Here is an 11890-nt window from a genome sequence, read left to right as displayed (position 1 = left end):
GGGTCTCACACTAGTCCAGGCTGACCTGGAATTCACTATTCTCAGGGTAGCCTCAAACTCTCGGAGATCCTCCTACCTCTGGCTCCAGGGTGCTGGGACTAAAGGCATGCGCCACCACGCCAGCTCTGAGATCATTTCTGTTCTTGGGTTTCATGAGGCAAAGTTTTACTCTGAATCCCAGGCTGGCCTGGAACTCTGGGCCTTCCTGCCTCAGCTTCCAGACTGTTAATATTACAGGTATGTACCATCATGCTCAGCCTGACCACCCTGAGAGCTCGTGATCACTGAAACTCTTTAATGGAACAAGAACTACAAACTGCTTTTATAATAAAAATCAGTAAAATCAATATTGAATTGAGGAGCCAGGAAACTGATTTTTCTAAAAATTTATTATGTTTTAATGGAAAATAAAATTCTCATTCATTCAACCAATTAGTTCCATGGGGGAAATAGTGAAATACTTTGATTGCAAATACAATAATGAACACATCTTGGAAGACAAATGAGCAATATTCTCAGATTTTATAATCTAGTATAAAACAAGCTAAAAACTTTTTTGAAATGACAAAATAAGTTTATATAACCTACCCTCCTCTGGAGGGCTCTTGCACATCTTGTCCTGGCTCACCAACAAAGCAAACTTCAAATACTGTTCATGCAATAGTTCTTAATAGCTGACAGCATAAACCTCATGAAGCCACATTCTGATAACAGACACATATGTAAAATGAGGCAGACGTGGCACCTGTCAAGAAAATGGCACACGTAGAAGGTTCTGTCGTACTGAAATGTCTGTAACGCACCCTGGGCGCTCGACTCCAAGGGCAGTTTGCACCTGTCACACATTCATGCTCACAGCATCCACGGGGCAGAAAAATGATGTCCCTATGTTTCTGAAGAGGAAACTACGGCGTCTCACTGAGAATCATGCAGGGTCACATTCATCAGTAGATTTGGAATACAGCACAGGGTTTAGCTGCATCAAGATGTGAACCAAGCATAAAAACAAGCGCAGATGCCGTCAGGTCTATAAAATGGACTCTCAGCAGTACAGGTGAGGAGCAAAGTCCCTCAAGACATCCCGCGTCTCACATCACAGAAAGACACACACTGGGACAGAGCGGGAAGCTGACAGGAGGAAGAGAAGAATGACTCAAAATCTCCTAATATGGCACAGTTTCACCAAAATTTAGAATCAACTAGAGAAAATGGCAGACAACAGTCATAATGTGGAGGGGGATAGGAAGACAAGGAAATTTCATCTTAATAGCTCCAAGTATTTGGCACAACATTATGAAATACTTCTAATTCTCCTAAACTATGAGAGAGAGAGAAACAGACAACAAGGAAGGACTGAGGAAAGGCCCTATTGCTAACACTGACTGTATGTAACTTTAAACGTATTCTGTTGAGTTATAAAACTTCTTTGGGCAATGTGCTTAGATGCCATTTCATTTTTACTTTTAAAGGTTGATATCAAGTATTATAAAGTTAAAGAGCCAAAGCCAACTTGGGCTTTTAAGAACGAAAAAGGCCAAAACATCACCAAAATTCGTCAGAAGTCTCAACTGTAGACCTTCTCTATCTGGGCTGTGTCCTCTTCCTCTCACGGTGCCCCTCTCCTCTGCTGTGCTGTGACTGTCTGCCCACTCACTTCCGACTGGTGGCGGCTGCGCGAGGCACACACCCTCCTTCTTCACGCTGGAGCCCTCAGGACAGGGCGCTCCGCGGGCATGCACGCTACTCAGCAGCCCCCGACACGCAACGCCCACGGTACCTAAGCTACAAAACCTGGAGGGTGCTGATTCTTCACGAGAAATCAACAAAATATCCCTTGGACCCATGTTTAACCCAAAGAGGGTTAATATGTCAGGCAAATAACTTTATTACAGTCTTAGTTTCCCTTTATGGTCCCACCTTTAAAAAATTCCATTTGTTTCATTAAAAATTCCTCGGGCAGTGATACAGCTCAGCTGCCCAGCACAAGGCCATGGATACAATCCCCAGTATCCCATCCATAGAAAAAAACCCTAGGTACTTCCAAAGTAGAACAATTAAGTCCTAAGAATCACAAGAGGCCATGGCTTTGTTTTCAGGTGTGTGCAGACGGGTGTGCCCCGTGTGTGCATGTGAGGCACAGAAGAGCAGAGTGTCCTTTATCACTCACCCACCTCTGGCTTGAGATGGGAAGCCCTCCTCAACCTGCTGGCAGCCATTAGCAAGCCCCAGCGACTCCCCGGTCTCCGCTCCCCACACAGTACAGTTACAGATATGCGGCCCTACCAAGCAGTGTTCGGTAATGTGGGTTCTAGGGAGTCGAACTTGCTGGTCTCTGGCCAAGACACCCTCACACTCAAGCAGCAAGTATACTTCTTGGCAGAATCATCTCCCACCCAAACCTTAAAGACATAAGTATAGATCTTTCTGGAAGCAGAAGAGGGAAGAAGGAAAATACACCCTTGTGCTTGGACATCACTCAACACTTCAGGAGTACGAGGATCTGACTGCTGCTTGAAGGGTCTCCAGGAAAGAGTCACTAAACAAGAAAGGCAGGCACGTGGTTATACCAAGGGACATATTTTTGTACTTGCTTGGCTCCAATTTCTGCTACATAGATGGCTCCGGTCTTTCTGTCAACTTCCAGGAGATGTGGCAGAACCTGATCGGCCAGCTGGATGGTGCTGACCACAGAACAGTCACCGATGCTTCCCACAGGTGGAGCAGCCAAGATGGACAGCCTGCTGAGGTTCAGCTGGGTCACGACCAAGTACTTCCCATTGGGAGTGAACCTAAGGAGAAGACGACCGTGACCGTCATGCTCATTCTTGAGGAAGGACGCGCGGCTGCAAAGATATGCTTACTTTCTCCTTAGTGAAATGAAGCTAATGGACAAGTAGCCACCAGCTAGGCCCAATGGTGCAGACTCAAGCTTTGACTTTCCTTCCTGTTTAAACATACCCACAGGCTGTGGGAGACACTAAGCACACACTGGGACTCCACAGGACACAGGGAACTTAACTGTTTTCTCTTTATATCGGATTTCATGATCTCAGACACTGGATTTCTCTGGATACATGCTGCCTCTTTAGAGGAAGTGGGTTACATAAACCAATGAAAGCAAGCATTTTCAAGTAAAAAGAAACAATTACCTGACTGAAGATGGTCCCTCTTCTGTGAAACAATTACTCCATGCTCCTATCCACTCCCCAGTGTCTTTATCAAATACTTGGAGCCTTTTATTTCCTCGGTCAGCAACCCACACCTAAGAAACCAAAAACGTGTCAACTGGAAGTGGTCCGCAACCTGGGTAGGAACGGGAGCTTTCACTGCCGTTAGTCTCACTCACACGATCCGATCTGGCAGCGCTGAGAGGAGGGACTGAGTGGAGTGCTGAAAGGCTGCAAGTCTTGTCTGAAACGCTCTTATTCGGCAGCGCTACATCTCAAGACGGTCTGTCCTAACCGCAGCAGGGAATGCTGCCAGCCCCACTAAACACGCAAGGGAACAAGTGACTAGAGCACAGCGCCACGCACAAGACTAAGGACGCTGACAAGGGACAGCATTCACCCTCTCCTCTAACAAGCATTCAGCTTCACAGTAAGGCCAGCTTGTGAATTCCTACGTCAGGGACAACGAGAAGCGGCCTTGCTCCCCAGAGGCTCGGCATGGTGGGACGTCGTGAAGCACGGATTCATTAACGCAGCCGTCACTGAACTTGTGTCTGCTACTACCAGGGTCGGTCCAAAGGATGGGAGGGAGCACGAGGGCAGGAGGAAGGCTGGGCATGCTAGTAACAAGAAGTTTAACTCAGGTCTGCTATAGGCGGTAGAGAGTTACCAGGGCACTACTGGTATAACACAGGAAGTGAAGGTTCATTCTAAATGACATTTCATGTACTGTATAGGTGCAATTTAGAGTACAGATCCCCCCTACCCCCACTCCACTTCAGGTCTATTGGATTTCTTGGGTTTGTGGATTCAGCAACTAAGCACTTATTTCTTCAGAGTAAACCTGACTTAATCTTTGTCAGCGTGTGTGACTTTCTTTCCAAGCAGAAACAAAGACTTATCCTATTGTAGACAGACTGCTAATGCAAGGAAATTTCTCAAGATCTTCTCCTATTGATTCTTTATTGAGGACGGACTTGTGCAGAGATTTGGGATCAATGTCACAGACAAATGACCAAGGAGGAAAACACAGTACATCCTAGGATTAAATTATACATTGCATTGTTAGTTTCATCTTTCTTTCTCAGTACTCAACACATGGTGATTAAAGGATGTCCTATTTTATAAATAATCCTTAACTCTGGAGTTAATTATCTGTCCATGAAGTATTGTGGTGATTAAATGAGTTAATTTTGTATACATTTCAAAATATTTAGGGAACCTCTTCAATATAGGGCCCAAATATTTTAATAGAGTATGTATGTATACCCAGGTGCAGAGTAATTGCCTACTAAATATACATGCACAGGTCATCATATCCCAACACACACTGAAATGTGTGCACACCGCCGTGCACACTGCGTTCCAGACACCGGTACACTACTCTTACCCGGCCATCAGAGTCAAGTGTAACACTGTGAGGTATGTTGAACTTAGCTGGTCCTGACCCATTTTCTCCACGCAGCCAGAGGATCATGAAATCTATAAATGGCAAATGTATAAGGTCAGCGCAACATGGACAATGCTTATGCATTTGAATGTTACACTTTGTTATGCAAACTGCAAAACCCCACGGTTAACTAAACTGCATAAATTTGGCTAAGCTTTCCTAGCTTTCTGTTTATACATCTGTCTACTTGATTTTTATGCCACCACAAGCAACTAATCTATTTAATAATTTCTGCTTGAAAAATCACTGCTCAGATTTCAAGCCACCCCACCTCTCAAACGACTTCCTTTTCCTAGCTTAAAAACTCACTTTCTGTGTTGTTTTGAGAAGACAAGGTCAGCCTCAGGCCCCTGGCAGCCCTGCTGCCTCAGCCTCCCAAGTGCTGGGATTACATGCCACTTCCAGCTTCCTTATGTTCTTTATATACTGTCCCCCTCATTAGCCACTCTACTGGCTGAACTGTGGCCTAAGACAAGTTTATGCCCTACTTGCTTGTACCTGTGAATATAACCTTTGAAAATAGGGCTTTAAAAAATACAATTCAGTTAGAAATCAGAGGGGGAGATTATCCAGGATTTGCAGGAGGACCTAAGTCCTTGCAAGAGAAAGGAGGGGGGGGGGGTGAGACGCAGAGCTAGAGAAAAGGGGCTACCGGAAGATGGATGCAGAGGTTAGTTTTACTGCCACAGCCAAGGAATGCCCAGATGGAAGGGACAAGGAAAGCTTCCCTATAGAGCCACTGAGGGAGCCTTGCCCACCCTAAACACTCACAGCTTTTGTATTCAAAAACAAAAATAAGTATGTTATTTAAAATGTTTAAACCTGAAGGTGTGTTGTAGTATAAAATTGGTAACAGAGGCCAGTAAGCTAGAAAGGGGCCATAAGGAAGGGTGGGAGGAGAGGGGAGGACACAAGGGGATGGTTTGTAAGCAGATGAACAGATTACTGGGGATGGAGTGAGGTCAGAGGAAAAGACTGACTAAAGGAAGGTGGGGGGAGAGTTAATAAATAAGCCATATGGAAACCTACTTTTTTTGGATAATGGCGTAACCAGGAACCATAGAATGTTACTTGAAAAATTTCAGTGCCAGGGATGGGATTATTTCCAGTGAGGTATTGGCCAGGGAGGTCCATGATGCCCCCAAAACATTGCAGGCAGTTGCCAAGGCTCTTGGTTTCCCACCAGAAGTAGATGGTAAGACTCTATTGCTAGACTGCCTATGCGTGGGCTACAAGGTCACTGAGAAATCTTGCCGGAGCCGAGCTGGAAACCTCCTCCCTGTAGACCAGCTGACAGGAAGCTGGAAAAAAGCTATGCTACATGCAACGCTATGGGAGAGAGAAGTCACAGCAGTATACAATGCAAGCCTTAAGTTTAGCCAGCCAGGCCATGACCGTTATGGGGAAAACCAACTGTTCTCTAACTGGACTGGAGGCCTGCTCCCAGGAGGGAATACATGACTGGTTCTGAAAACCTAGTCAAAAGCCTATGGCAGGGGAGGCCATGAGCCCTTGAGGTTTAATACCTGTTGCAGTCTGGCATATATTATGCTCAACAAACTGCCCAGTAAACACTTTTCTTAACGTTCATAGTTCATACCCATATATTAATGTTACTCTCACTTTTAGAGAAGCATCTCTTTTCAGATGGCTGTGACCACTGGAATGACTCAGAAGGTGCCACAGTGCTGAGAAGTGACAAAGGAGTGATCAACATCTCCATCACACCTTCCTGGGCTCAGGGCCCATTGTGGAAGAGGTGGTGGAAAGCATGTAAGAGCCAAAGGAAAGATAGGACTCCTTACAATGCATTCTTCCAGACACAAAGTGGCCTCGATCTCCGTGACCTTGCAGTGCCTGACACAACCTACATTAGACCAGTATAATAGGAGGAAAAGATGATGACATCAAAACAAAAAGGAAACTAATTGAGAAGGGGAGGGAACATGATGAAGAGTGAACTTGTGAAGGGGAAAGTGGGAGAGAGAAGGGAATTATCATGGCTTATTCTCTACAATTATGCAAGTTGTCAATAATTTTTTAAAAAATCATTCTGCTTTGTATTTATTTTGTTTCGGTTTTGTTTTGTTTGACAAGGTAAGGTCCTGCTCTAGCCCAGGCTGACCTGGAATTCGTTGTCTCATGGTAGCCTTAAATTAAGAGTGATTCTCCCACTTCTGCGTCCCGAGTACTGGGCCTGAAGGGGTGTGCACCACACCCACCTGTAGTCACTTTTTTATGGCTGCCACAGGGAATTATTATGCCTATATGTAGTTTGTCCCCTTTTTGTCCTTTTTTAGAATTTTTTGAACTTTTGTTTTACCCTATCCACTTCCCTTTCGCTGTTAACAGCAAGTTCATTACTAAGTGATAAGCCAAGCATACAGCTTTGGAAGGACAGTTTCCCTAGAAACGTGTGACAATTCTACTTTTACAATAGCCCCTTCCTCTAAATAAAAGCTTAGAGAATAGAGGCAAAGACAGAGAAAAGCTCACTTTTAGCTCCCTTCCTGGCAACAGCCACCAGGAATCTGGCAAAGACCCCAGGCGCCCTCCGCCCAGCCACCGAACCCCACCTTCCACCCCCACCTCAGTCAAGTAGCTTATCCGGTTTAGTTTCAGTCTCCTAACTTATACCCTACTTGGAAAACCTGCACACATGACATGTAACTGCTTCACCGTCCACAGAACCGCCCACGCTGTTGCTGCTGAGGACTCAGCGCAGGGCACTCAATAAAAATCTTGCTGTTGGTCATCCTGGAGGAAAGCTGGTGCGGGTGGCAGTGTCCTAACTTCCCCATTCTAAACAGGCTAGATTAGCACCTATCTGCTAGCTTCTGGTAACGATGAGTTGGCCTGTTAGCAGAGCCACTCATTGCTGGCAATCCCACTTGTCCGTTTTCTAAGTCTTCCCCTTGTGTTTACCCCTTTGCGCAGAGTCAATCACAACACCGTTACACTGTACCGAGCATCAAGTAAATGGAATCCAGCTTATAAAATAACGTTCCTATCATACTGTACAAAAGTAAGGCATGTGTACCTTGGGACAGTTTGACCAATCTGTTATTCAGTCCCCCATCTCCATCCACGATGTAAATATCTCCTGTGTCCTCCACATATAATTCTGCAGGGTTGTCAAACTGCAGAGGATTCAAACCTGTGCCTTTTTTGCCTGGGGTACCCAAGACTTGAACAAGATCACCAAAGGAATTGTACTTTTTAACAGTATGACCATAGGATCCTGCAGAGACAGACAAGCACATCTCACTAACGAAACCAGTACACAACATTCAGTTCACATTATTCAGGTAAGGCAAGGAGCAAAATGTGATTAGTATGACACGGCAGGAAAAGGCAAACAGGCTCACAAATTTAAATACTGCAGCTGACAAGAAAGAGGCCCTCTTTATAAGATAGGACCAAATTTGATTACCAATGAAAATCTTACATCATCCTAAAATTAGCAGATTTTTAAAAACAATGAATAAAATTTTGAAAAACTGGCTCATTAACAGAAAGTTTATGTTAATAATTATGTGTGCACTGTTTCAATTATTCATTCACAAATCATAAAGTTTAATACAACAATCAAAAACTCTCTATCAATGACACAAGTTTTCACAAATTACATTTTCTCAGGGAAGAAGAAAATTCGATATTGAACACTCTTTTTTGTCCTATAGAAAAATAATCTTTAATGTAAGATGACCTTACAAGCTAAAAAATAAAGTGAAGAAAGACGAGCAATCATGAAATAGTTAGCAGAAGCCAAGTCACAGAAAGGCAGAGAAAGCCAAGCTGATATGCAGCAGAAACACTGACTTTAACACAAACAGTGAATCTGTGTGCTCTACAACTCTATCTTGAAAAGTATCTTTACTGTTAATACTTGTTTTGGATGTCTAAGCTAATATTTGTAGCAGTAAGAGAACACAATTGTTTTTTTTTCCAATAAACTGTTTTATTTATTTATTTGAGAGTGACTGACAGAGAAAGAAAGGCAGAGAGAGACAGAGAATGGGTGCACTAGGGCCTCCAGCCATTGCAAATGAACTCGACTCATGTGTACCCTTGTACACCTGGTTTATGTGGGTCCTGGGGAATTGAGCCTAGAACCAGGGTCCTTAGGCTTCACAGGCAAGCACTTAATTGCTAAGCTATCTCTTCAGCCCCGGGGAACATAATTCTTTAGACACCCTGGAGTTTGTGAAGAATTGACAAAAGGGATTGCATAACTATAGTGTTTTCATTTGAGGAAATCAATTCCTTTGAAAAAATGGTAGAGAACAGAAAAATAGTTTTGCAGATCTGAGGGTGAGAAAATAAAGAGAGAATGGAAAGCATGAAGATATTATCTGTGCTTTTTATTCCTTAGAATTAATGAAGCCTTACATTTTTTAAAAGATAACATGAGCTGGATAAATTAAGAGTAAAGGCCTTTTGACAGTGACTCTGGGGGAGAAGGGGAGCCTAGAAATAGTCAAGTCTTATTATACTTTTACATAAACTCGAGATACTGTAGATTTTAACCAGAATTTTACCTTGTAAAATAAAGCTTTAGTGGGTAACACACTACCTGAAGCCCAGAAATCTTCTGAGTTCTGAGGACAATTGTAGCAATGGTAATACTCGGAAAAAAAACAAAACAAAAATCCGAGACTTTGCTAATTCCAAACACTGTATTGGGAGTTGGCCAGCACTGGGGAAGAGGAGTGTTCTTTGAGTGAAGCGCATGACTGGGTAAAGGAATATCAGAATGCACTTACTCATGTTTCTTCCAGAGTTCCTAAGGCAATGTGAACTGTCGCTGGTACTACCTGGCCTGAGCCAGCAGCGCCAGTGAACTGCTGTCTCGGGAAATTGTTTCAGCATTGTCTACTAAAGAACACTGAAGGGAGACTTCAGACATGCTGCAGTCAGCAGAATTTCAAAACTTAACAGTAGCTTTTGCAGATCTTTGTACTCTGCACAACAAAGCAATCATAGCTTCCTTAGCACAGCCTCAGTTCAAAGAGAAGTGTTCATAGACGGTGACAGTCAAGGCTGCTATTTGATTTGACTTGCCGGAGAGATGGAGACTCATTTACTCTGAGAAGAGCAACTGACAGTTTATAAAGAAGAGAGCTCCTTTGACAAGTTTTAGATAATGGTCACAGCCTACTTATGTCATTTCTAGATTCCACGGGAGTAGAGTGTAAAGAATTTCCAGAAACAAGTCATTTCATGGATTATGAAAGAAGCTACTAGGCTCTGCAATGCTAATTTAAAAATTTTTAAGCTAAAGCAATGGGCAAAGACATAATTTCTACCAAGATAATTTAATAGATATTACTACACATACCACTTCCTACATCCGTGATCCAGACGGATTGTTCATGTGGTGTGCTGGAGACAAACATACCATGAGGTGTGTCAACTGTGTAATTCCAGGCTCGTAGGAAATATCCATCGTCTGTGAACACTAATACCTTTGGGATGTTATCCCCTCTCTGAAGGCATACAAAAATAACTGCTTAGACAGAGTCACTTTGACGGAGTGGACATCTCTACTTTGTACGAAAGAAACCATTCTTAAAGACTGAGAAATTTCAATAAAGTGTGAAAAATCACTTCAAAACCTAACATTCATATCTATCATATACAAATCTAAAATATTTACTTGAAACTACCTCAAAAACAAGTTGCAATAACTAATAATATAAGTACATATGGCTATATAAGGGCAGTAAAACAAGACTTTGTTTTCTGTTCTTTTTTCTTCTTCTTCTTCTTCTTCTTCTGCTTTTGGAGTTGCTTAGGCTTGTGATTTTTTTTCCCCCCAAATCCTCACTGTACTTACTTGGGCTACATAAACCAATCCGTTAAGGGAGTCAACTGCAACACAAAACGTCACTCCAGTGAAGTATTCCGAATATTTGGGCCACCCCAAATCCAGACGGTAAAACACTTCCTCCTTTCTCCAGGAAAACTGAAAGGCAAATTTCCTTGAAACCTCGAATAAAAAAAAAAAACAAAAAACAAAAAAAAAAAACAAATGTCTCAGATTCAATTTGCGCTCTAGGTAAGTAAAAGGCAAGCAAACAACAGCAGCAAAAGGTATGTGGCATACTTTTAAAGTATGTCTTGACAACCTTAAATTGGCTGGATTAAGTCCACAGAAACCAGCTCTCAGGTCGAAACCCCCAAAACGACCACAAGAAAAGGTATGCAAATTATCCGGGCGTACAGCGAGAGCTGGGAAGGAGAGGAAACATCCTATGTGTCTTTTTTTTTAAATTTCCCCAACAGACCAGGGCAATGTCAGCGGTTGAGCCCCAAGAGCAGGGTAGGAACCGGATCAGCGCGGGACACTCGGGCCCGCCACCGCCACGCACCCTGCAGCTCCCACGCCACCCACACCGGGGGCTGCGGAGGGGTGGACATCACGACTGCACTCACCGGACAGCCACAAAAACGCGAATGCAAAAGCAGACAGAAAAGAAAGACGGCGGCACCTGCCGCGCACAGCCACAGCCTCGCCATCGCCACAGCCGGGGAGGACGCGGGGCCGGCGGCGGTCACAGGGCTGCAGCTGCTCTCCTTGGAAGCGCGGGCTGTAAACGGGAAAGCACGTCGGAACTGGAAGACAGGAAAATGTCAGGAAACCACCGCCGAGCTTCAAGCAGCTTGCCGAGGCCCCACCCCTGGTCAGGTGCTCAGGCATCATCCCTTCCCCACGCCGCCGCGCGGTGGTGGCTCCCCCGCCGCCGACTCCCAGCCGCCAACATCGCGGCGCCCGCAGAGAATCCTGACCCGCTCGGACTTCCGATCTTCTGAGTTCAGGTTCGGCAGTGAAAGCACAGCATAACGAAACCGAACCACAGTGGGGGAATATGACACACAAACAATAAACTGCGGGCTCTGCGTTGCAGATCGGTGGCATCTGTTTCCGAACCATTCAGGCGTCTGCTGTGGACACCTATGTTCCCACACTAGGACCCGCCCCCTCCCGTCTACTGGACAGCAGGCAATTGCGGCCCGAGGCCGGCGGCGCACAGTTGAGTTTCCTCGGGTGCGACGCGCTTTAGCGAAGGCCCCCCCCCCTGGAGCTGGTGGGGGCTACCAGGGTAACCCCCGAAGGGCGCCTGACGCTGTGCGCGCTCGCGCTCTTCGCGAGTCCCCTTACACGAGGCCGCGTCCCCCTTCGCCCGGCTCCCGGTGCTCTCCGGCCGCCGGCCCGCTCCCGGAAGCCACAGAAGCTGGTAACAAAGAGCCTGCCCGGCAGCTCCTTGCC

General features: G+C 45.0%; 1 protein-coding gene across 2 annotated transcripts; it reads right to left on the bottom strand.

The window, feature by feature from the left end:
- Positions 1-371: 371 nt before the first annotated feature.
- Positions 372-11367, bottom strand: Nhlrc3 (NHL repeat containing 3). Of its 2 annotated transcripts, none has more exons than XM_004660031.2 (7): positions 11056-11367; positions 10457-10609; positions 9959-10106; positions 7658-7858; positions 4558-4649; positions 3150-3262; positions 372-2789 (listed from the first exon to the last, which is right to left on the bottom strand). In XM_004660031.2, the coding sequence occupies exons 1-7, from the start codon at positions 11137-11139 to the stop codon at positions 2537-2539; spliced, it is 1044 nt and encodes a 347-aa protein (XP_004660088.1). In that variant the 5' UTR covers positions 11140-11367; the 3' UTR covers positions 372-2536. The 2 variants fall into 2 exon arrangements, with proteins under 2 accessions (XP_004660088.1, XP_045010904.1); XM_045154969.1 differs by having other exon boundaries at positions 10457-10585.
- Positions 11368-11890: the final 523 nt, after the last annotated feature.

The sequence above is a fragment of the Jaculus jaculus genome, chromosome 7, assembly GCF_020740685.1.
Source record: "Jaculus jaculus isolate mJacJac1 chromosome 7, mJacJac1.mat.Y.cur, whole genome shotgun sequence".
In the NCBI taxonomy this organism is placed as follows: Eukaryota; Metazoa; Chordata; class Mammalia; order Rodentia; family Dipodidae; genus Jaculus; species Jaculus jaculus.
The sequence above is the reverse complement of the archived record's forward strand: the minus strand, read 5'-3'. Positions and strand labels throughout refer to the sequence as shown.

Excerpts from the sequence above, each read along its gene's own strand:
- Nhlrc3 (XM_004660031.2), bottom strand. The coding sequence starts at position 11,139 with ATGGCGAGGCTGTGGCTGTGCGCGGCAGGTGCCGCCGTCTTTCTTTTC. Across the intron at positions 10,107-10,456 it reads GATTGGTTTATGTAGCCCAA|AGAGGGGATAACATCCCAAA; the intron begins GTAAGTACAGTG and ends GTATGCCTTCAG. Across the intron at positions 4,650-7,657 it reads ATTGGTCAAACTGTCCCAAG|ATTTCATGATCCTCTGGCTG; the intron begins GTACACATGCCT and ends TGCCATTTATAG.